This window comes from Ailuropoda melanoleuca, chromosome 11, assembly GCF_002007445.2.
Source record: "Ailuropoda melanoleuca isolate Jingjing chromosome 11, ASM200744v2, whole genome shotgun sequence".
NCBI lineage: Eukaryota > Metazoa > Chordata > Mammalia > Carnivora > Ursidae > Ailuropoda > Ailuropoda melanoleuca.
In genome coordinates this window covers 40,101,270-40,127,536 of record NC_048228.1, presented here as the reverse complement: position 1 = coordinate 40,127,536, position 26,267 = coordinate 40,101,270, and the positions used below count along the sequence as shown (strand labels likewise).

At 38.4% G+C, this 26,267-nt stretch overlaps 1 protein-coding gene across 5 annotated transcripts; it reads right to left on the bottom strand.

Moving 5' to 3' along the window:
- Positions 1-2,885: 2,885 nt before the first annotated feature.
- PPM1K (protein phosphatase, Mg2+/Mn2+ dependent 1K) lies at positions 2,886-25,839 on the bottom strand. Of its 5 annotated transcripts, none has more exons than XR_004628793.1 (8): positions 25,639-25,839; positions 18,908-19,430; positions 17,963-18,063; positions 10,976-11,141; positions 10,463-10,607; positions 9,389-9,523; positions 6,675-6,865; positions 2,886-6,423 (listed from the first exon to the last, which is right to left on the bottom strand). XR_004628793.1 is itself a non-coding variant. In XM_034671541.1 (8 exons), exons 2-7 carry the CDS (start codon positions 19,345-19,347, stop codon positions 6,734-6,736), a joined length of 1,119 nt encoding a protein of 372 aa, XP_034527432.1. In that variant the 5' UTR covers positions 19,348-19,430; positions 25,639-25,839; the 3' UTR covers positions 2,886-4,904; positions 6,696-6,733. The 5 variants fall into 5 exon arrangements, 1 of the variants encoding a protein (XP_034527432.1); XR_004628794.1 differs by lacking the exon at positions 25,639-25,839 and adding an exon at positions 25,139-25,563; XR_004628795.1 differs by lacking the exon at positions 25,639-25,839 and adding an exon at positions 24,938-25,085.
- Between the last annotated feature and the right edge of the window lie 428 nt (positions 25,840-26,267).

Sequence of the window (26,267 nt, the reverse complement as noted above, 5' to 3'; positions counted from 1 at the left end):
AAAAAAAAAAAAAAAGGAAGGAAGAAAGAGAAAGAAAGAAAAGAAAGAAAGAAAGAAAGAAAGAAAGAAAGAAAGAAAGAAAGAAAGAAAGAAAAGACTTCCCAAAGCAGATAAGCTTTAAGAATGCAGTAAATTTGAGAAAGCCTTCAGCTGATTCATTTCCTAGGCACAGGGAAGTTCACATGAAGCAAAGCCATAGACATGCAGGGAACATGCTTTCTCCTTGTTCAGTATAATGACACTGAAGGAGAACCTTCATGAGGGAGACACATTCCTGAAGTTGACTCATCCATCTAAATTTAGTCCCCCCCCCATTAGTTCCAGATATGTGGGAAGCTTCCAGCAGCTGCTTTGTACTCCCTAACTTGCTTGGAGCACTTGCCAAAATTGTCACTGCCTATTACTGTGGCACAAGTCATCTCAGCTCTACCACCTGCCAGGTCTCCATGGTGTGCACTAGTCACTCCCAACCTGTTCAGGAGAATACATCTGTGCTCTCTCTAGAGAAAATAATGAGCAGTGCGAGTCTTTATGGGAACCTGTTCCTTTTTCTCTAATTAGGGCACATCCCTGACCCATTTGTATCCTAAAGGACCTTATCTCCGTTCTACCGGTCACTTGCAGAGGAGAGTCACCTTCATGGACATTGTTGTTCTCCAGTTATGCTCATGATGGATTTTTCCAGCCTCCACATCACCAACTTGTGACTCGTGAGCTGCCTGCCTCAGCTTGCTTTGGTTTGTGAAGTAATAAAGGCCTCATTATTTAAGCCAAAAATCAAAAAAACAAAACAACTCTAAAGGAGCATCCCAATTTCAGAGCTCCCTGTGGAGGGATATGGGTCTTTGCGTCACAGCCTGACTTCTCCCTCTGCCCCTTCCGGCCTATTTCCCATCTGTCGTTTTGGTTCTTATCATGAAAAGTTTTCTATCACTTCTATGAAGGCTTAGTGCCCTCCTAGCTTGCATACATTTTGTGTTGTAGGGAACTATTCTTGCCTTGCTAACATTGTGCTCCTTTTCTCTGTGCTCTGCATTAACTTGCAAAATTTGCTCTTAAGAGTATTTTCGCTCAGCTAAAGGGCAGCTTCACGGGTGTACAACCTGCATAGCTGCACGAGACCCAGTTCTTAAAAGGGCCCCACACTTGGTTTAGTGTTCTGCAGTTGCTGTCTTCGAAATTCTTCAATTTTGAACAAAGGCCTGGTCTTTTCATTTTGCACAAAATATATAACTGGTTCATGCCTTTGGCCACTTGCCTCCTAAGACATGATACAGGTCTCCTGGTCCTTGAAAGAACCTACCCTTGACATGTGGCCAAAGGCTTAGTGACTTCACTGGTTAGATCTCTTTTGGCTCCAAGCATCTTTGCTTTACCTGTTCAGGTGAACACTATCTGGTATAACTCAACTTTCCTCACTTCTCTGCCTTCTGACAAAGTTCTTCTAGAGACATAATCAACCACTACCTTCCCCAAACCCTGCTAGGCCCAAGCTGGTGTCATTTACAGACCTATGGAGTAGGTTCTCAGTAAATGCTTATCATTGGTAAACTGACTTATTAGACTTCCATAAGAAATCACCTAAATCCTGTACTGTTTAAAGCAGTAATTGTCTTCATTAATTCACAGTCCCTCCCCAGTTATACTTACTTGGCTTGGGCATAATTTGGTTCTCTACCCTAATTTATTTTTTGTGATAGATGCTCAGTTACTATGTTTAATACACTCATCCATCCACTCAGTTTCTGGATTATTTCTTGTAATCCTTTTTCATGTGCCCAAAGAGTCTTCTGCAAATAGATGTTCAGAGACGTTTGATAGTAGTGAATTGGTTTTGCTTTTGCTAATGTACAGAAGGTTATGGTAGACTAGAAGGAACATAGGCTTTGAAGTCAAAGGGGTCCGAATTGGATCTTGCCATTATGAGCTGCACCAAAGCTCCATTTCCTCATCTATAAAAAGGATGATTAGAAAGGCTTCCCTGTGTGATTGTTGTGAAGAATAAATGAGTTAGTATATGCAAAGGAGACCCTTAATATTCATTTCCCCTTCTCAATCTTCTGAAAAAGCAAAGTTAGTTAGAGTCATTCATGCAGCACTGCTCTTTTAGGTTTTTGTTCAGAACAAGATTCTGAACCATATATATACAAAGGTATAATTGATCATGTCTAAGGAAACACCGAAAGAGGTGACGTATCATTCCTTCACCATTAAATACTATGTTTGGCTTAATATTTAAGATATCTAATGTCCATTTCCCCACTAAAATAAGATCAGTGAAAGTATAATTCAATGCATTAACTTATTCAACAAACATTAATGATCAATGATTCAACATTTTCTCCTCATTGCTAAACCTATAAAGAGCGCTAGGTATGGAGTTTGAACAAAACAGGACAGACAGATCTCTACTGCCATGGAGTTAACCAAGTTACCTTCAGGGAATACAATATAGAAGAGATCCTTGTACCAATGGAATGCAACTATTCAATTAACAACAGGACATTAAAAATTGCTTATGTTAAATGCATAATGCTAAGGTCTACAGGATCACTGCCAAACCCCTATTTCTATTTTTTTAAATACGTAGAAATGCTACGGTGAAATATACCACATGCAAAATATTAGAAAATCATCATGACTATTTTCCTTTGATGTACCAGTAAATATTTTGGAAGAGGGAAATAAAAAAAGACAAATTTTGTTTCAGATCAAATCAAAAAAATTTTAATAGATAAGTGTATACACTTTTTCCAAAGATTCTTCAAACTAATTTTGCAATTTGCCTGCTAAATTCCCAACCATTCATTGGCTCTTGTACATCAGTGTTCACAGGATCACATAATAAATATTGGGAGTCTGGATTCCAAATAAACACACTTGGATTTTTAAAAGTGCTTAATGAATGTACTTTATTAAAATGGTATTTTGAACACTGAGATATCTGATTTTAGTCTGTTCACTATTACTCTAATACATACATTTAAAACAATGGTCAAAGCAGCAATTACATCAACTCACTAGGAAAAATTACAAAGTACGCACAAGTAGCACTTTGGTTAAATTGTAAAACAATGTACACAGGAGCATGTCAGCAGACTAAATTAATTTAGGACACATTAAGCTACTAAATTTTGTACTGAAATCCAACGGCAGATGAGTCATTCTTGGAGGTGGAAGAATTCCATGGTTTCACAGCCCAGAACACTCATTTGACCATCAGTGGACCATTTCAACCATCTAACAACCAGTGGGAGCCACCAGAATCCATGGATCCCATTCCAGATACCAAAAGCAACAGGCAGGTCATCAGAATTTGGCTTGCAAAGACATGATGTTTTACTTCTGCGTAAGTCATCCAGATAAGTGAATCTAATAAGTACAATAAAACGTAATCCAACCAAAATTTTATATCACTTTCTGCAGATAAGAGTATGTGAACTGAAGTGCTAAAAACAAACCCATGTTTGTATTTAACTGTTTGATGCTAAACTTTAACCATGCCTTCCCCTGCCTTGAAGCATTTTCTTACTATCATATTACCATGAAATTAAATCCTTGTCCATTCTTAGAAAGGAAACTAAATGTCCTGTCTGATATTGAAGAGTTAGCACAGACCTAAAACATTCTCTGCCAGGATTCGTTGAAAAAAAAAAAAAAATCAAATTCCACTTTGAAAAAATAATTTCTATTCAGACAATGTACGAATAATTCTTCAAAGCAAATAATTTCTTTTTAATTTAGGAACTTGAGAGAAGTTCACATCATAGAGTACAGAGATTCAAAACAAACTCTTTTTTTTTTTCAGAAAAAAATGCATAAGACTTTGAAGCACTTAAACACAAAAATCTACAACAAATAAACAGTTGATGGAGAGAAGGACAGCATTTACTTTTGAATATATTAGGTACTGAAGAACTTATACTTGTGAAAAATCACAATGATTTATTTTAAGAATATTTTGCCAAATCAATGTTGGCAAATAGTTTGGCAACACATTTGATAAAGATGATTTATATTCTACATATAAATGAAGGGCAAGTATAAATTATAATGGATTTAGGTTTAATTATATTAATATATAATCTACACTATACCTACACCCACATGGTAATAGCCACATGGTAAATTCACAGTTATAAGTAAAAAAACTGTATTTAGAGCAGTCCTTTCTTCATTACTATTTGCATAATTCCTTGTAGGCTTATTATCTTTTGTGGATTACAATAACCTACAAATTATACTTCAACATTGTGGCTTAAAAAACAAACACCAGTATGTGTTTATGCTTTAGTCAAAGTTGACTGATTTTGAGTTTTAAAAGCTTTTCAGGCGAAGCAGAGCAAAGTCTACCCCAAACCAAGGCCTAGACAACCCTTCAAATTCCTCTTTGTTAAACCTGGCACTTGCCTCAGTGCATCAGTGACTTTTGAGCTTGACAACATCACTCCCGCCCTTAGTTTTTAAAGTAAAAGAGAGGAATAGTCATGTGAAGAATTCAGATCAAAAATGAAACCTTCATTTTCAGAATGTCATTTTGTGCTTTAGAGTTTTTGTTTGCTTGTTAGTTTGGAAATTCTCCATATTCCCAAGTGAAGCTTCTATATTTAGGTTCTGGGACCTAACTCAGATAGAACAAGAAAGTGTTCCAGCTTTCTTAGCCTACCTTTGGTTCTTCACTTCCCAGACAAGGAACAGGAGACTATTTTCTTTTCTGTAATGTTTTTTACTTTCACTAAGGTTCCTTGGGAAAAAAAAAATTGAAATATTTCTTTGTCACCTTCTTCTTGTCAAAGGAAAATTCCTGATTAATATATGCAGGAAAACTCAAGATTTATTTTCTTCCATTCCCAAAGGTGAGAAGATGTGAATATTTGTATTGGGCCATCTTCCTTCTAACAAACCTTTAAATAAAACATAAAAACAGAAAACAAGTCGACCATGAAACTGAGAGTAGAAGGCATACACTCCACCAACTTTATCTTCTTGGTTTCTTTTTTTGCTTGTTTCTACAACAAAACTCCACATCATTCTTAACACTCAGTATTTTCCTCACATCCTAGTATTTTATTTGCAAATTACCATATAGCAATGTAGCTTCAACATGCTAGTCTGCTTCTGTTTTCCACATCATTTACCCACCACAAAATATCTCCTACAGCCATTTTAAATTCACTTCCTCACCTGCCAATACCACTGGTTCTCCACTATAAAACTGTCTTCCGTTTGTCAAGAGTCCTTGAGGATAAACATATCAGTAATTTAAAGCTAACTGGTGAAGGAGCTATGCAAGATTGTTCCCTTTAATTCTCTATTATTCCAAAATTTACATATGTACATACACTCACACATATAACAAATTTACATTGTCTGCCAAAATAAACTGCAGATATAATTCCAAACATGATGTAGAGATTCACATTTTAACAGCAAACTTACATGCAGATGTAAGGAAGTATAGTTTTGCATTCCTAAATTACATTAGCAAGCTGAAATATAGAATGCTTTAATGTTTTAGATTTATTCTTTGTTATGAATCATAGAAATAAGCGAAAGGAGACATAAACCTCACATTATGTCTGTAGCATTGTCAGTCAATGTGGTATCATTTTTACTGACACATTATCCAACTTGCTTACTCTATACAAAAAGTGACATAAACATACTATATACAAAACACAAAACACAGAGTTAGAGATAACAAGTGGAACTTTATACAAAGTACTTGATACTGTCAGTATTTCAGTTCGTATAGCTTTGACTAAAAGCCTCAGCCTGTACATACTTCTCTGATTTAAAGGAGTAGTCTGTGTAACTATACAGCATTCTTAGCTACAGAAAAAGAAGAATGGAGACCAAGGGACACAGCTGAAATACGAAAGTGCACTGTCGTAAATATGCGCATGCTTTAGCAACGTCATAGTCTGTCAATTAATGTCTTTTGCACGGTGAAGTTTATCAGTAAGTGGTCCAGGATACAAAATATAGTCACACAGAACTCAGTTTTCACACTTATTCCTTGGTAGAACTATTAAAAATAAACACTTGCAGCTAACACATTGCAGAGCTGTCAAAATGCCTACTAGTGTTGCAGAACTCTAAGGCAAGAATCTGTCCAAATGAATAAAGAACACAACTGATTAAAAGAAACTCATAGCTGCCTAAGAGTTTTAGAAAATTAGAAATTTAACACACAGCAAGTGTGTCAAAACCACTTTTCATTTGCTCACTCAACTTCGAGACTCACAATAGCTGAACCACACATATTTATACTGAGTACGTACTATACTGAGTACGTACAGTTGAACATAAATAGGACAGATATTTATGAAACACTACAATGTAAATGGCTAGAACATTTACACTGACTTGTGTACTGATCTAGTGAGTCAGAGTCACCCCGACACAGCTGACTTGTTTGATCTAGTAAGTTTCTTTTTTTTTTTTTTTTTTTTTTTTTTTTTTTTTTTTTTTTTTTATTTATTTATTTATTTATTTATTTGACAGAGATAGAGACAGCCAGCGAGAGAGGGAACACAAGCAGGGGGAGTGTGAGAGGAAGAAGCAGGCTCATAGCAGAGGAGCCTGATGTGGGGCTCGATCCCATAACGCCGGGATCACGCCCTGAGCCGAAGGCAGACGCTTAACCGCTGTGCCACCCAGGCGCCCCTGATCTAGTAAGTTTCTTGACATACTCAGTGAAAAACCATTTCACAGAAGTCCCAGCAAGCAATCAGGCCCATCGTCCACTGGAGGCAAAGCTTCTGCTGAATGAGAAGTTGATTTCTGAGTTCTTGTATTTTCCCCAGGCACCAAAAGGCACTACTACCGCAGTACTGTTATCTTCACTACCATACTGTATTGCCTGCAAGGTTTAGCAGGAAGGAAGAAAAAAACACGCCAGATCAGAGTCTGTATGAAGAAACATCATCGTTCCTCTGGAGGGCTATAATTTCATTCAAAATACAGTTACTAAACCAGTTACTTCACAGCGGTTTGTGACTCATTCACCATGTATCAGGTTCACACAGTTTATTAAATTGTACGTAGAATAACAGATGACCCCCCTGAAAAAAACCGACCATATTAACTATATGCCATTGTAGCAATTTTGGCAACAGAAATACCAGTGGACTAAGACACAAGATGTGCAGCTCTTAAAGAAGAAAACAAAGCATTTAGCATAGGGACTAATACAAGGTAAAAAGTAATAACCTAAGGAAATCAATGTATAAGATACAATGACAATATTATGCTCCCTACAAAATGGAAAAGTGGCATAAACTAAATTTCCTATAGTAGGAGAACTGTAAATCAATTTTAGGAACTAATTCAAATAGCAAATGACATAGTCATCATTTTAAGAAGTGCTTGGGATTATATTTAACAGCAAATGTATTTCAAAAGAATTAAAGCCTGAGACCAAAACTGTGAGGGAAAGGGTTGATAAAAATATCTGATATAAAAAGCATCAAAATACAAAAAAGTTTTACAAACAAGTCGAAAGACCAAAAAAGAAAAGTTTTTAGCATCAAAGTACTAATATACTTAACATATAGGAAGTTGTTACAATAACCCTGAAAAAGACAAACATGCCTATAAAATAATGGAAGAACACTATACACAGACAAGAAATACAACTGCTGATGAACCTGTGCAGATGGTTAGCTCCACCAACAATGAAAAAAGATGCAAATTTAAAACACTAAAATTGACTTTTCTACTTATCAAATTGGCAAAAACTATGATAAGCATTTGGAGAAACAGAAATTTATAAACATGCTTAGGAAGGGATAAATTGGAATAGCATTTCTGGAGGGCGATTTATTAAAAGTTTTAGAATACAGTGTATCCTTTTACCTAGTAATTTTCTAAGAGCTTTACCTAAGAAAATAATATATGAAGGAAATAGATAAGCACAAGTAGATACAAGAATGTTTATACAGTGCTCCCCTGCTCTTTAATATGGAAAAGTGAACATAAACTAAATTTGCTGGTTAGGGGAACTAGTAAATGAATTACTGTACACAAATATAGCAGAATACCATGCAGTCATTAAAATATCTTTGCTCGTGTGAATGAGAACACACATATCTCCACTGGTAGGTGAAATTAGGAAAGAAGTGATCACCCACGGGATTGGGCCCATTTCTGTAACCTCATGAACACACACAGTAACCAAGAGAATAATTCATGCTTGCCCACCTATTTTCAAGCAAATAATGCTTTTTAAGTGAGGTCTTATGTCTTTATTACAAATATAAGCACTTAAAAGTTTGGGCTAAATTTGCCTTCCCAGTTGCAAATGTAAAAATTGGGAAATGCAAAAATAGCTATGAAATTAAAGCATGATTCGGGACGCCTGGGTGGCTCAGTTGGTTAAGCAGCTGCCTTTCGCTCAGGTCATTGATCCCAGCGTCCTGCGGATCTGGGATCAAGTCCTGCATCAGGCTCCTTGCTCAGCAGGGAGCCTGCTTCTCCCTCTGCCTGCCACTCCCCCTACTCACATTCTCTCTCTGACAAATAAATAAATAAAATCTTTAAAAAAAATTAAAGCATGACTCTAATGATCAGTGATGGCTATAACTTCAAAGAGCTATCGATCCAAATACAATATTAAACAACACATGGAAATTTTACATTTTCTTTACTGGGTATTACTGGGTATTCCCAAATTTAGCTCTGATTGACACACTCACATATAACCTATCCATACACCTTTCTGAATTTGTTTTTTCACACATCTATTCTTAAAAACCAGACATTGACTACACTATAGTGTTCCTACACTGGATATTTACTTGGAGCAGTCCAGTTTAACGGTTTATGGTTGAATCCAGGAGCTTGGCTGTCTGGGTTTGAAGCCCAGTTCTGCAACTTAATAGTTTTGTGATCTTGAATAAGTTACTTAACTTCTCAGCCTCTCTGCCTCGGTTTTCCTTATCTGTGGAAAGGGATAATACTATCTCTAACCTCAGAAGGTTACTGTGATGATTACATGAGTTAAATATATGTGAACAGAAGAGTGTCTGACACATAGTAAGTGATATTACTATTAACTATTATTGTAATTTATTATTGCTACTACTATCATATCAAGATGTGTACAAATCCAAAAAATAAATATAGCACATTCTCTGGCATGCAAGTTTTACTTAACTGCTTGGGAGAACTGTAAAAAATTTTTAAATTGGAAATATTATGGAATCAAGTGTAAAATTCCTTGTAATACGAAGCCAAAACACAAGATTTCAAAGAAATCTCAAGCCTCTAGTAAACCTTCCGGGCTTTACCAAGACCTGCATCTGGGTTGTTCTTTTCTCTGCCCCACCCCACCCCCACACCACCCCAAATTGGGACTTTTCTAGCAGAAGATCTGATGTGTCACCTGCTCAATCACAGCATGGGCTGCTTCACTGGGATCATGGCACTGATTGACAAAGTCACAGATCTCTTGACTATTCACCATGAAGTTAATTCCATCCGTAGTGAGGACCAGGAAGCTGTCATCGGCATGATGCAGCTGCAATCAGAACCAAATACATAGACTCAGCCTTCGAATAATCTTTAAAATTCAAAGATTTTATGTTTGCTGAGTGGTCATCTGTGTTTAAAAGCTTAACAGTGAAAATGGAAGGCCGATATATTGGGCAAAATTAGCAACATATAGCATTAACCACCAAGGACAAACCCAACATGTACTTGGTAATAGCACAAAAAAAGAAGCTAGACAGCCGAACGTGGAGAGGCAAGCACGTGGTAATGGTGGAGAGCACGGTCTCTGGTGCCAGGCTTCCTGGGTTTGCCATCTGCCTCTACTTTTTGGCTAAGCAAACATAGGTAAGTTCGCCTAAGCTCTAGATTTGTTTTCTCTGTAAAATGGGGTGGTAGTAGCCATTCTGGACAAAGCCTGGCCCATAGTAAACACTACGTAAGTATTTGTTAGACACAATGAATATAAGTGGGATAGCTATGAGACCAGAAATCATTCAATGAACAATCCCCTGCTGCCATTGTTGGGAGCCTCTGTGATATAGTACTAGGTAGTAGCACTTGCAAGAGGGAAGTGTCAGCTCACAACGGGGTGTGTGTTGAGGGAACTGTAGTGTCTCTGGGGTACTGATTGGTAGCATGCAAAAGATGTCCGAGAAAGGGAGGTGGTGCAAAAGGGAAGTGAAGGTCAGATTCCCAGTGGTAGTGACACTGGATGATAGGTGTTGGTGAGAAAGGACGGTAGAGCCATTCTACCAGGCGAATTCCAGCACAAGGTAAAGCAAAAACCAAGCACTTCATCCTACAGTAGGCCAGTATCTTATTTTATCTGAAAAGTTCATCTATCCTTCCATAAACTACTCCTTTTAAAAGTCATACTGGCTTCAGTTAAGGCTTCTAAGAAAGCCTGTAGCTGGAAACAATCCTGCCTTCATTCCTTGCATGGGAATCAACTGTTGCAGATTGTTACCTTAATCCTCTTTGTTTCTGGTTCTGCTATCACACCACTGGTTTTAAGATCCAAATCTCCAAGACTCCTTGTCATTGCAAGTCTGCCATTCACGTGAGGCTGTCCCAAACTATTCCAAGCTACAAAACCACCACATTTCTTGATCCTGGTCCAAGGAAAAAAGACTATGACATGATACCCAGGAAATGAAGGCACGGTTAAACTTAAGAAGAAATCAGTTTAAAATGCAAGGTTTCAGGGCGCCTGGGTGGCTCGGTCAGTTAAGCTTCTGTCTTCGGCTTAGGTCATGATCTTGGGGTCCTGGGATCAAGCCGCAAGTCGGACTCCCTGCTCAGTAGAGAGTCTGCTTCTCCCTCTCCCTCTGCCCCTCCCCCCTGCTCATGCTCTCTCTCCTTCTCAAATACATAAAATCTTTAAAAAAATAAATAAATAAAAATAAAATGCAAGGTTTCATTTCTAACTACTTGAAATATATAAACAGCATCCTCATAGAATGATCAATGGAGGTGGTACCTTTCTTTTTCATCTTTTCTTTCTGGAGTATGGTCAATGGTCAGCTTCATGGGTTTTCCTTTTCTACACAAAATAGCCCGGCTATCCCCAACACTGGCTACAACCAGTTCAATACCATCTCTCACCAGGGCTACTGTTGCAGTAGTCCCAGAGGTCAGAAGGGTTGCTGCAAACGTTATGAAAAAGAGTATAAGTCAGTGACAGTCAAATGATTGGATATGGAATTTTTATTACAAAATAAAACACAGGCATGTTAAACTAAGGCTGAAATGTATCATTCTAATCTAACTAGAGCTATGCAAATAAAATGCAAATGAACTATGTAAGTAAGAGCATGCAGAGAAAGAAGTATTTAATTCAGTAACAAGGCTCCATGCAAATAGAAAAAGTTGCTAACCTAATTTGGTAAAAAGTGAATCACTGTCTCCACACGGCCTTTATTCATATAAACTAGAGCTGACTTGAACTTATAATTATGACACCCTTGTGTGCACATCAGGCATCAGTATTAAAAGTATAACATTTTAATTAGATTAGCTAAAACAGCAGAATGACTTTAAGGTCTACTGAGCTCATTCAGGCAAGCTGACTTTTCTAAAATTTCTATGCATTCAGAATGCTTTCTCTTCCATTCCTTAACTCCTATCCTGTGACAATATTATCAGTTAATAAGCTAAGCAAGAATGCCAAGGGCATATCATTTGCTCTTCAAGTGCTATATTTTATATTCTTTCCTTCTACATTTGTTTTAATTTTACAAATGTTCACCAAAAAAAACCCAAAATGGTTAAAGGTTCACATTTTTTTTTTCTATTTATCTTTGTCCTCCCCGGACATGAAACAAAGTTACAGCCATCGTTATATTAGGAAAATATGGGGGGGTGGAGAATGAAGTTCATTCTAGTTTCCCAAATGCTTAATGTAGTTCACATTTAATTTTTTCTGACCAATAACAAAATTAAATATTACTTAGCTTGACATTACCACTGTTTCCTTCTGCCAATCCAAACTACATTTTTGCATCTTTCTTTGATTTATTCAAACTGCATCTGCCCTAAGTTCTTTACTACTTGTTAAAAATTTTGAAGGTGCATTGAGCCTTGCCAAAAGTGAGAATACTGTGAAATTAAGGGCTAAAAAGTAAAGCAAATTGGAAGAAACTGAAAAAGATAACTTATTTAAAGCAGGTATTGTCTTCAGTAACATGGGTAATTCTTTAAACACCTAAATTAAATATTTGGGTGATCATCCAAAGATGATTTCTTCTTCAAAGGTAGATTTAGGAAAAATGAAGTGCTACTGATTTGACTGATTAAGCTCAATCTTTGCAATTTTTTTTTTCCAAAAAGACACTTTAAAAAATTTCATCAGTAATATATTTTGGACAGATAGAGATAGATATAAAAATATATTTTCCAATTGGTATATTAAAATGCCTGCTTTAATCAGAAAAGTAAAATGGAAAAAAACATTAATAAACCCTACTTAATCTTTTATATCCATGCTGAATCTAATTTATTGAGAAATAGCATTTATAGTTACACTATCTTCCCATTGATCTTTTGATTTTGGAACTGTTGTGCAAGGTAGTATCTCAGCAATGCTAAAACATATTACATATTTGTCATTGTACAACGTAAATGTTTTAGCATAAATATCAGTGATGTTCATATTACAAAAGTTAACTTTTGAGTTCCCCAAAACGTTATATGATGGAACGTTCACCGTTTAACCACTATGATCTTTTCCAAAGATGGGAAGCCCCAGGCAAGAGAGCACAGGCATTCACTCAGATGCCACCTGTCCAGGGAACTTAGTATTCCTCTCCTTCGCTTAAATGGTCAGCAGCAGCTTTTTTTAAAAGTGGTTTTAATTAGCTTCATCAAAAGAGTTAAAATTTTATAAACGCTTTCAGGTTTCTCTGTTTAGGATTCTATTGTCATTCATGGCCACCTCGGCCATCCAGGAATTTAAAAGAGCTCGAGTTTTACCCAACCCAACTTCACAGTTCCAAAATCCCAGGATTTATGGGCAAGTTTTCAAAACTAACTGTTGATTCTGGTTTGCTAAGCATCTAAGAAATAAATATCAAATAAGCATTTATTTCATTTAACATTTAACATGGAAGTATAAATTCTCACTTTTTGCCCTAACAACAAAAACTATAAAACTAAGACATCTTTCAATAAGGTCTTAACACTCACTGGACATTTCCTACTGCAAGTCATCTCAACTAATGGGACAAAGAGGATGTGGGAACCTTCCAGTAGTCCAGGCTAGGAACCGCTGGACTCCTTCACCTGGGACAAAATTAAGCAGATCTCTCTTTCCACTGAAGCCCAGCATATAGTGTCCACGGGCTCCAGGTCTAGAGCTGCTGACCGGGCACAGTTCTCTGCCACAAATAACACGCACAGAGGCAAATAGGAAATTCACCCAGGAATTGTGCTCAAACATTACAAACCTGCAACACAGAGGAGGGCAGAGAAAGAGCAGCAAAATAAGGGGAAGGTTTTTTATTTTGGTGAAAATTTCACTGACATATTACATAATATTCCAGGAGGTGCCATATCAATGAATTCAAGACTCAGTTTGCCCAAGTTGATGGTATTTGTAGTTGAATCTGTTTTTTCACCTCAGAGTAAAACTTCTTAGTTTCACAGCTTCCCACAGTTGGGAAAACTATATCCAAATGCAGGCATACAAAACATACATGCGGTATACCACAGACATGCATCTATATACGCATGCTCTCTCTCTCTCTCTCTCTCTCATACACACACATACACACACACACACACACACACACACACACACACACACAGGCACACCACTCACACACACTTTAACAGTTAGTCCTGAGAAGTAAATCAGTACCTCTACAGAGCTGAAAAAAAAGGTACTGTCAATTTGTTTGGTACCAATATCAGAATTGTCCCAATAACTAGTGGGAAAATTCATGGATACAGCAGTGAATAATTTGTATCTGATAAGCAGTACATAGTTAGACAAGATGTGCACTACAGTATACCACCAAATTACTGGGATTCAAATATCTATCAAGAAGGAATTAAAGCACCTCCTATACCAGATACAAGAAGTAACATATTTGTTTAATGATGCTTAATGCATTTTTTTAGTAGACGGATTAATTTAAATTGTTTAAATACTGGCTAGTAAGGCTTTAGTGCATGTTTATAAATTTATGGAATGCACAAAATGGGTATTTCTGCAGCTCTCTCCTTTCCCCGGTGTTGCAGGTCGACATATCAAAAGAAAGATGATCAAGTTTTTGAATGGCAACATAAGAATAAAAGCTGTACTTTTCAAAGTATAACCCCCCCTGGTAATTATTGTTTACCGTGTAAACAATAATACATATAAACCAATACGGTTTTCAATATTTATTAAACACAGGTGTTCCAGACATGTAGGACTCATGAACACCAAAATCCAAGTAATGAGCTGAAGCAGTAACAGCACAAGAAGCATCTCTTCAGTGTCGTCCCTGTTGTTTTTTCTTTTGGCTACGCCCAGTATAATAAGAGTGCTCAAAAACACTGCCTTTCTAACACTGATTATTTTGTAGAGATCAGGTAATGTGAAGAGCATGGATGTTTCCCATGGGACTCACGATGCTGCCACCAACATCTCACACTCTGAACATCAGAGCAAGTCTTCTCTTTTTGATCCATTTGTCTCTTGGGGAGCTTTGTTGCTTTCAAGCCTTAAGCAATCTAGAAACACTTGGAAGAGTTTATAGAATGTAAAGGATATAATCTCAGTTTTCTACCACCCCGTTTGTTTTAAGGGAGATTTGTTCATAAACAGGAGAGTAATGGGATATCATTTGAATTTTCTGGCTGGTTTCATTAATTGCAAAAATACACACGACTGGCATGAATTGAATCCAGAAATATTTAAAGATGGTGATGAAATTAGCTCCATAAATAAGGGTAATTTCAAAATGTGACAACAACAAATCAATAAAAATAGCCAGCAATTTCATAAAGGCAAGATTCTTGCTATTTTTGGTAAGTGGCATTCTGATTTTCTTCTCCTCAAATCACCCCCATTTTAAACTGAAATAGTAACTATTTTAAATGCTAACAGGATAATTTGAAGCACTTGCAGATGTGACAGCTTTGGACTAAATTCTTGAAAAGAGTAAAATGTTTTATGTTCACTTTATTTTTTTCACTTTCTCTCAAGAAAGCTAATATATTGTAATTGAGGGGGACCCCTCCCACATATACCCCAAATTCTACCATTGCTGATTCATTCCTATGGTTTAATCAATCTCTTTTCAGGCTTCCCCTCCTTAAAATTCAAATACACTCAGGAGTGATAACTCATTAAAACACATACATTATATTAAAAATTTGGTTAATCGGCTCTAGGATAATCAAAGAATAAATTGTAATAATGTTGGTGAGAAAGAACAGGCATGAAGACCAGGTCAGTCCAAATAATTATTGAGTGCCTTCCAGATTCTATATGGGGTACTGAGCGCTGGAGATTCAAAATGAATAAGCATGGTCCCTACCTTTAAGCTGCTCACTAGAAGGGTTCAAGGAGGGAAAATGGGACTGGTGCTGATAGAAAAGTTTAAAAAAAAAAACCTGGAAAGGGCATACTGTACTTACTTCACAATTTTATTTAACTAGCCTGGGTCCTACCTAGAGCTCTGCCAAAAAGAATATTATCCACTCTTATAATACTGATACGGCTTCAGTTCTTACTAAAAAACAAAACAAAAAAAAATGTTTTTAATTTAAATAATAACCTTGAAATGTGAAACGGCATGTTTTTTCTAATTCACAAATTGAAAAGTTAAACAATTTATAGCATCTATCTTCAGTGGCTTTAATATATTTGATAAAACAGGCCCCGAATATCAAAAGGCAATTTTAAACAATGTTGAAAGCCTTGGCCATTTACTAAGTATAAATTTTCAAGTTGTTCCAAAAATACTTACTTAAAAACACACACACAGACCAAGTGATCAATAAGAATACATACAAAACAAGATTTAAGAACAACAATGTCATAGTAGACCCCTTTCCTTTAGTATTTAGTAACACACTAGTATCATTCCATTGTCTCCATTATACTTGCAAACAAATGGCCATTAAATGAAAAATAAATTTTAGAATATCTTATAAAAGTTCTGGGATCATTAACTCAAAGCGTATGACAGGCAAACTAAGTTAAATAAATACAATTTAAATTTATTATTAGAAATTAATTATATTTTTATGATTACTTTCTTTGTACAACTGTCTCTGAGTAAGGCACCTTTAGAAAGTTTCCTTTAAGGTAGGCAAGTTAAACAAATTTTTCCCTAAGTTCAAAATTTCCTTGAATTATAATTTATTTAATAAAATGAAAGGGGTCCTCTCATATTTTACACCAAATCTCAGTTTTCAGCGCCCTTGTTGATCAGATCCTTTACCAAAGGGCTGACTGCACCCATGAAGGGTTAATGTTTTGGTTGTTGGCCCCCACGGTCAGGTCTGCATGATAAACTTGAGCGCTTTCTTCTGACAGAAGAAGAAATATAATAATAACAATAAGCTGGGCACACCACCTGCTTTACCGCCAATAAACACCAATTGTGTGAGATACAGCCAACCTGGTTATGGATGAAACAAGAGCACGCCAATATTCAGAGTCATGAAAATAAAACTACCAGAAAGTGTTTGTTCCATTCTACCTCCTATATTTTACCCATTAGGAACAAGAGCTCAATCTTATACCTACAATTTACCTTCTCTCAACCTCTATTTTCAAACGTGAGGAGCCAGCTGGAAGGAAAAAAGTCCAAAGGAATGAAGGAGAAGAGAAAATGGGCCGAATGATCTACAAATAAGAAAACAAATCCCTGAACAAAGAGAGTGGACGCTAATGCTTTTCCAAAAAGTATGATGACAGTAAGGTTCTCAAAAAAGGGCAGGAAAAAATCGTTAAGATGGTGAATAGAGCCGTCCTAGTCATCCTCTATAATCCTCATCATTAAACACTGTGGGTGCCAGGGAAACCCCAGCCCTCACTCTGCAACTGGCCTTATCAGTGCAATGAGGAGAATTTCCATCCCTCTGCTCTCCAACTGAAACTTGTGAAATGTTATTTCTGTGGTGCTTTGACGTCCTTTAAATAAAAAGATGAACCAAACACAGATTAATATTGTGTGATTCACTGTCAAATCAGTTATGAGTTCTGCATGCATACATTTACATGATCACTGCAGAAGTTTTCAAGATTACCTTTAGGAGCAAAAGATGTGGGGGTCAGCTAACTAGAAAACACTAGCTACATTTTTCTGAATGCTTTTGATAAATTTAGTCAAAATCAGAAACGTTTTACTTTCAAAATTTAAGGACATACAGTACATAAATTTAAAAAAATCAGCTGACATGTCCTTGTGTTTAACAAATAAAAACAAAAATATCACTAGTTACCAAAAAGCTGCAAGACCAAACTCTTTTAGAAGTGGGAGAAAACATATTTTCCTTCTAATTAAACAAAGTAGTGCGTATTAGCCATTGTCTTTTCTTATTTAGGACCAGTTAGCAATTTTTTTCTTGTCTGGACAACTACTACGTGTCTAAACAAGATTACCCTATAGTGTATTTCGGTACTAGGTCATGAGATTCATCTAAAAAACCAAAAGCAGTAAACCCTCCCATAGTATGGCCCTCCGGTCCATATAAAGAGTAATTTTAAAATTTTTAAAATCTTTTTAAAATTCAAATTCAGTATCAGAACCATGTTAGAGCTTCAATTTTTGGAAAAATTCTCCAATATACTTCATTTAAAAATGAGGTACTGACACTACTTTGGATTTTTAAAGTTATTCCTTATGTAAAATCATTTTCCACATAAGCATCCTCGCAAATAAACTTACATTCCCACCCCAAAGGCTTCAATTGTTTCCTTTCATTAGACATGCCCCAAGACCCTAAGGAATGTGATTGTTTTACTTACCATCAGCAGACAGGTGGGCGTGCTTTGCAAAGGCTTTATCTATTTCTAGAAAAGCCAAGGTCAACACAGTTTCCAAATTCTTCTCCTTAGGAAGCAAATCCCTTTGTGGAAAGGAAAAAAGAGCCCCAAACAATCATTTTATAATAGGTTTCTCTTCTTCATCTAGGTCCCTCTGGCTAGCTGTTATTCCATACAATGGACCTCCATGGTTTGCCTCTCAGACGCTTAAAACCCACAGATTAGCAAATGAAATTAGGAAATAACTAGACAGGGAGATAAGCCTTTAAGAACAATAAAAGTCCAAGTCTCCGTCCTTAAAGAATAATACTTCTAACCACAACCCTGACAGGTCAAAAGTTCCTTCAAATAAATTTATGTCACTGAGATCAAAATATGAATAAATCAATAGCATGAATAACTATACACAGGATGACAACAGTCATATGTTCTCCCCTTAATTCAAGTCATATGATCCCCAAAATACATTAATAACTGCAGTAAATAAACTTTTTAAAGATCTCCAAAACACCCTCATTAAATGCATTTTCCCCATACTACTGTCAATCATCTAAAGCTATTCATACCACTTGCAAGAAGAATTACCATTTATTGAAGTACTATATTCGGGCACCGGTAGGAGTAAATGCTTTTCTTTATACATGAGATCACGTACTTTATAATTACTTAGCTTGAAATGATCACAAATCAAAGTGCTGTTATCCTGGTCAACGCTCTCACCAGGTGAGTTGTCAAAACATACACCGTGGAATGGTGATAACCACCAGTAATAAGTGGGATGCTTAAGCTACTGCTTGTTCATAAAACAATGGTATGGAACCACTCAAATAACTAGGTTAACAGTGAACATCTCAGCCAAAAGGTTAAAGTTTAAACATGAAGTATAAGGTAAACTGCAAAGTCAAGAGCGAAAGTCATTGTACATACATGATGCATTTCTCCATGTGAGTGTGACAGAAATCAGCAGCTGCAGGTCCGCCGTGCCCGTCATACACGGCAAAGTACAGGACCTCATCCGTTAGCTGAGCGCTGACAAACCGGTCTTCATTCTCTTTTCGTTTGCCAATGTGCGAGGCACAGCCTACGTTTTCCAGACTGATTTTGGGAATTGGCTTGCCATACTTAATGCTGGGCGGCAGCAGAATGGGCTCATCGATGCGGTTATCCCAGATCCCAAAATTGTCCCAGGTGGCTGGACGCCCGCTGCCATCCGGGTCAAACCGAGAACACCTAGGCTCAGTAGTGGAGGTGTGGCAGGTGGGTGTCAGCCGCTTGTCGTCCTGCAGTAGGCGGGAGCTCAGCAGCACTCTCCTTCTCACGTGGCTCCCACCACTTCTAACCAAAGTAATTAAGGCAGCTGTGGACATAACTCAATTCCAAAGGACTCAGGAAAGTGGGACCGGTCAACAGAACAACAATGGAATAGACGTCTTCAAGAAAAACGATGCAACTGGGGAGGGGGAGGCAGAGAGAGAGAGAGAGAGAGAGAGATTCCATCAGTAATTTCACATATAACTGATGTATCATTAGATATTACCAAAGCCTAAGGCCATAAAGAATGTGGCACCTAACAGCCTACTTCTAAGAATAGTGGATCAAAACCAAAATCGATTTACCTACCCCTTTCACAGTGCTTAAATTCTATAAAAATTTAACAATGTGTATATAGCATATAGAACAAGTGTTTCTCAAACTTCAACCTACAGTCAGTCACTTGGGAAACTTGTTAAAATGAGGATTCTGATTCAGTCTGTCTGGGGTGGAGCCTGAGATTCTGCATTTCCAGCCAGCTCCCTGGTGACAGCAAACTGCTGATCCAGCAAGCCTGTACTTCGCATAGCAAGAATATAAACCATGGGTGTAAATAAATATTCTTCCCTTTATTAACTCCTTTGCTCTTTAGAAAAGGTAGGGGCAAATGTTGACAGTACCAGTCTCCTCAGGGGGAAAGAAATAAGAAAAGTAATTGGTTAATAGAATTGTTAGGACAGTTCTGCACTCAGAGTGCCCAAGTTTTAGCAAAGACACCATCTAGGATCTAAATTCTGTTTTCTTTTAAGATTTGTCAACTTACTAAACTTCACATATTTCATTACTATGGTTAATGTAGAATGGTTCGTGCAAACACTCCCACAGGCACAAGGGTGAGCCAGTTTCCGATGTGTGTGATCACTGGGATTGGGGGGCACCACTTTGTGACTTCTGAGCAACTGACCTATGCATTTACATTAACAGCTGCCGGTCTCCAATCTACACACCCAGCAGCCCAGCCCTTGCGTGCTGTGGAATACCGCAGCCAGAGCTAGTGCCTGAAACCACACTACATTTCTTTGAAACTATTACTCTGCACCCCCATTTCTGGACTCTGCCCCAAAGCTGAATCCTCCCCTGGGTGTTGTCAGGGGGGAATTCCTACACCCCTGCAGGAAGGGCTGTGTTTCTGGCAGTTTTCCATACAAATAAGGTTCTAAGCAAAAATTCAACTCCACGGTACTTTGTTTATGTATTAAAAACCAACTGGAAAAGATAGCATAATGTCAAGATTTGATAATGCAGGTATTGTATTACTCTAATTGTATGTTTGAATTATTTCACAATAAAAAGTGGACTTGAAAAAATATATCTCGGGAAAAGGCACGTACACACACACACACACACAAAGCCCAACGTGAGTGAACCAGTCAGTAAATGCATTGCAGACTTCAAATAATCATTTTCAAATAAATTTTTGGAAATCAGTCTAGCTCTGTGTAAGAACAGTAAATAAAAGAGTAGAAAGAAAAGATGAACTTTGAAAGAGCACCCTTAGATATCTATGCGATGAAAAACATGCGCCCTGCCTTCATAGAAGGCCTCCCAAAGAATTAACGTCCCATGAAAGACAGGAGACCATTCCTTCTTGGCCTTTTAGCCAGTATCATGTATGAAAGATTGAAACTCACTTCTGTGACAATATTACGGGTGGAGGAGGCATAGTATCTATCTCTGGTTATCAATCTGCTTCTGATTGAAGGTGGTATTTTTATTCACCAACACTATGTTAAATAAAGGTAAGGACTTATGAAGAAATTTCAAACTATAATACAATCTACATTAGGGAACTAAGTACTGATTATTGATGGAGATAATTCACAAAGCAGCTTTATATCATATAGAAAAAAATAAAACTTGTAAGATGCATTTATTAGAAACCATTCATATTTGAAGAGTGCTCCAGAAATTAGTGAAGTGCAATTCTTTTTTCTTTTAAACTGAGCTATAACTGACAATACAACATTATATTAGTCTCAGTGCACAATATAATGAGTCTGTTTTTGTATAAGCTAAGTCCTATTCTTTTGGTTTCAATCTGAAACCATGTATGCAATATTCAGCTTTGGGCCATTTTGCAGTCATTCACCTACTTGAAACAAGAGTTCTAGAGTTAGAAGCAAATAAATATTGAGTAAATATTTTTGCAGCTTTTAGGGCACTCTCGTCTTTCTTCTCTCTCTCTCCTCCAAACCGAACAAAACAAAACCCAGAGCTGCATTTTTAGCAGGAAACAAACATCCACTGGAAACATTTAAGAATGAAATAAAAGGGGGCACCCGGGTGGCTCAGTTGGGTGAACATTGCACTCTTGGTTTCGGCTCGTGTCCTGATCTCATGGGTTGTGGGCTCCAGCCCCACCATTGGGCTCCGTGCTCAGCACAGAGTCTACTGTAGATTCTCTCTCCCTGCCCCTTCCTCCTCACACTCTGGCTCACTCTCTCTCTCTCCCTGACATAAAAAAATAAATCTTTTAAAAAAATAAAATAAAATGCAAGTTAGGCAGCTTCTTTAAAAGACTCGCTGGACTAAAATCAATCATCAACCTGGCCTCCTTCCTCATTTATTATCTCCACAATCATCTCAGAAAGTAAGCAGAATAGTCATAGGAAAACATTTACTTTAGGGAATACTTTTGGCATAGATGAAATGTGAGCCAGATATACAGCTAGTTTACAAAACTAGATCAGCACCACTTACGTAAGCAGGTGACTTTGCATATTTTCAATGCAATAGAACTAAATCTTATTAATCTCCATATTCCCTGGGGAAACAATTCAAAGAGGACCTGTGTTCTCAAGCTAAATAACTACATCGAATTAAACCTGCACATCAGGAAAAGTTTCCTCCAGAGATTCAAGCTAGGAAGTAGCCATCAGCTGCCCCCAGTCCTCCAAATTCCCATAGAAACGACTACACACTGACCAGCAGACAAGAGAGTATACTTTATGAGGTGGAAAAAAATCCAAAGTCTGCAGGGGAAAAACAAAACAACACATCAGTGTTCTTCATAACGGAAAGAGTGGAGAACAAACCGACGAACACCGAGGAGGTATTTTATTATTTGTCAGTTCAGCAATTATAAATTGGCATCTGTTTATCATTCTCAAAAGAAAAAAAAAAGTTATTCAGGAATCCTTTATGTCAATCTCTCAGTCAGAAATCAAGACTAGCTTATTTTTATAAACCATTTGAACATTTATATTCAAGCTCTGAAAGTAAAAGACATCCAAAAGGGTCAGGGGTAGAAGTAATTCTGCTTGAAAGCTGTTTGAAGACACAAAAAATGTCAGAGCAACAGTTAAATCAACTAAGAGCACAAGAACACATTACCCACACACCATATTCAACTAGCAAAAATAAAATCCAATAACTATGCTAAGCAAGAAAATAAAGATAAGAACTTGGCTGGAATCCTAGTGACAGAACAGGTTGTTTATATCAGCAACCTAAAATATATTGATAGTCATAGATCAAAAGGAAAAAAAAAAAGGACAATCTTCCTTCCAGACCAAACTTCTCCAAATTCCTTTTTATTTTCCAATCAAAACAAAAAATGTATGACCCACAAATTTACTTTAATCACATGAATTTTTTAAAATGTGTGCATATGCACATACATGTATACACACAGAGAAACCCTATATATTCTCCATACTGTCAATAAATAAATGCCTGAAAACATTTTCCTTTTTCATCATTTTCACATTGATTTGTGTGACCAGGCCTTCTCCATATTCTTCCTTAATGTTTTAACAGTTTAATATGATACTTGAAAGTCCTGCCACAGAACTCTTGACCAGCGAAAAATGTTGGCACCTGGTTTAACAATTATGACTAGCAGGAGGGATTCTCAGCAAAGAGGGCTAAACTGGAAGTAAGCTCTGAGAGCACAAGAGTAAGGCACAGAAATTCTGCACATGGGCACTGCTGAAAACCCACATCCTGAGAGGAGGAAATCTCAGGTGAAATGCATCAGGAAGGGAAAAAAATGCATTTGGTTTGTAGTAAACTTCTGAAGTACATACTTGATTTAAAAATAAAAGGTGGGGGGCGCCTGGGTGGCACAGCGGTTAAGCGTCTGCCTTCCGCTCAGGGCGTGATCCCCGTGTTATGGGATCGAGCCCCACATCAGGCTCTTACGGTATGAGCCTGCTTCTTCCTCTCCCATCCCCCCTGCTTGTGTTCCCTCTCTCAATGGCTGTCTCTATCTCTGTTGAATAAATAAATAAAATCTTAAAAAAAATAAAATAAATAAAAATAAAAGGTGGTGAAGAAAAGCCACAATATACAGCTACAAGATTGCTATGCCAATTTTACATCTTCATATCATTCCCATTTTATAACCCCTCAATGGTTTAAATATCTTAGAGCTGTCCAGATTTATTTTTGGATAAGAGAGTCACTGTCTTTGGCAGGAAGATACACTGGAGATTTGAGTTAAAACTGTTGACTGCTGAAAGCAGGTCAAAAGGACAATTTATTGTTGTAACTTCAGTGTGTGCCAAAATTATTCCGGCATTCTATGGTTCAGTACTACAGAAAGCTGCTTAGATTTATCCCTCCAGCAAAAATATTTAAGAAAATATTCATATTTGCCCATTATAAAGTAGCACGCAAGTATCTTCACATCAGTAACTTCCACAAAAGAAACACAGGTAATTTTAATACTCTCAAAACAAATATTTATCAACTTTTCTAAAGAAACCAATGCATCCCAATAAATTCAAATGGTATGGAAACCTCCTGAAAGTATTTCAGGAAATGTGGACTCTAACATCTTATCAGTACTCTGCTGGGAGGAAGGGAAACATACGGTAACAGTCTACATGAGGGAAAGAACAACAATAAAAACCCCAAATGATTCCCCTTGGGTTTGATGTGAACATGTTTAGATGTGTGAATAGAGGAATGAAAGTCGTGAAAAGTATTCATGGTTCTAATTCCATAGATATCTTTTAAAACATCTTTGTTAATGTGGATACAACTCAGAGACCACATTCCAAACCTGTACCTTTTAACTTCATTTAAGGATTTTCCTTGACATTCCATACTACATCAACAGCACATCTCCCCTCTTCCTTCCTCTTCTCTAAGATTCTAGTCAAGGGAGGTGCCTGTGTCAGTCATCAGTAGAAAGTGACTGCAGTTGCAACAGAAAAATCATTAACAAGAACTCACTACTCAAAAATTGTCACTACTTTATTACCCCAGTGGTGCATCTGTTCTCTTCCTCTAATACCATGATATCACTACTCTTCTTCAAGACCATTATAATCCGTCTCTTGTCACTCATTTTGAAACCGACGACAATCTCATTCCTTCCTCCAAACAGGTGGAGGATGGGTGCAAACGGCTTAAGAGGCCTTGCTGCACATTTTTCAGTCTGAAGCTCAGAAAGTCCAGTGGAGCTTTAGGGACTCCAAATTCCCTGGCTAGTTCCACTCGGAGTCTCGTCTTTGTCGCCTCCTGTGAAATTTCGCATCTACATGAAGCGGTTGCTTAAACAAACAAACAAACAAACAAAACAAAACACAAAAAAAACCCGCCACAAGGCCTCTCTTCGCAAAGCAAAACCCACATCCTCAGATGGGCACCAACCAGGGCTCTGCATCCTGCTCTATGCCGGACACCTGAAACGCTCACCCTCGGACAATTCAGGATCCTGGGTTCGCTCGCTGGCTTGACAGATGAGTAGCCAGTGTGATACACAGCAGGAAGCACACCCGCCCGCCCGCGTCGCTTTGCAGATGGCTGGGCTCCCTCCAGCACCTTCCGCCGCCCGGTCTCCGCCTCCCAACCACCCTCTCGCCGCACAGATCTCGGGTGTCGCCACGTCTCCCTCACCCCGGTTGCATCTGAGACGGAGATGGCACGCTGACCCCTGCAGCATCTTCGAGTCCGGGGTGCAAGCAGGGCGACCCGGATCCTCGCTACGGCGAAACGCGAACGAGCAGCTCCCGCCCTTTCCACCATCCGGTCCATGGTCTCTCCTGTCGTCCAACCCCGGCCCACTCCACTCGCAATGGTGGCGCCTCCAGCCTGCAGTCAAATTCAAGGCCGAGCGCGGGGGTCTCGGCGGGAAACGCCCACTGCCGGCAGCGCAGCGGGGGTGGGCCCCGACAGGAGTTGCTACTCATGACCTCCAAAGAGAAGAAAGCGGCGCACACAAAACCCAGACGCTGACTGTGGGGCTGGGGGATTTAAACCTACCTTTCCCCTCCCCTCCTGAAGAACCCTCCGTTTACTCTCCATTCCGCAAACCCTGAGCGCTGGGATGCGACCCCGCCTATAAATAATATCATAAACTGTTAGAAATAAATGAAGTGTACTCTCTAGGCTCTTACCTCGCGATGGTTACGTCCCTGGAAATTTTCTAATTAATTAACAGAGGGCGGGGAAGAGACTTTGCTGCTGGGTAAGTAAGATTGCCTTCCCCGAGGTTTTCTGCTTTCTGGAGTAAGCACCTAGAACAGCCACTGGCTCTTCTGCTGGAAAATCTCGAGAATTTTTCGCCCGCAGTGAGCCAGATGGCGAGGGGGAAGGCTGTTCCTGCTGACTGACGGCAGCTCTGGCCAATCCGCGCTCGGAGAGGCGGTGCGCCGGCCGCCCGGGCCGTAGATCTCAGCCAGTCATAGATTCCAACAGGACCGAGCCTCCCCGCAACTGCATTTTGATTTGGCTGACTTCAAGCAGCTCGCGCTAGAGAGACGTCTCCTTGGGCCAGTAGCTGCTCGAGCTGACATCCCGCCCCCCCCGGAGGCCTTGACAGTAGGACCAATGAAGGGACTCCTGCGAGGTGGGTGGGATCGGGAGATTGGGTAAATGCCAGCGGGTCGAGGAGGGGTGTGTGTCCCTTGTGGCAAGGGGGCAGTCGTTGTGACAACTAGAAAACCGAGAACGAATGCCAACACTTTGCCTGGGCAGAAGAGCTTGAAAGGCATCTGGTTTCACTGCTATTCTTTGGAAAACTCAC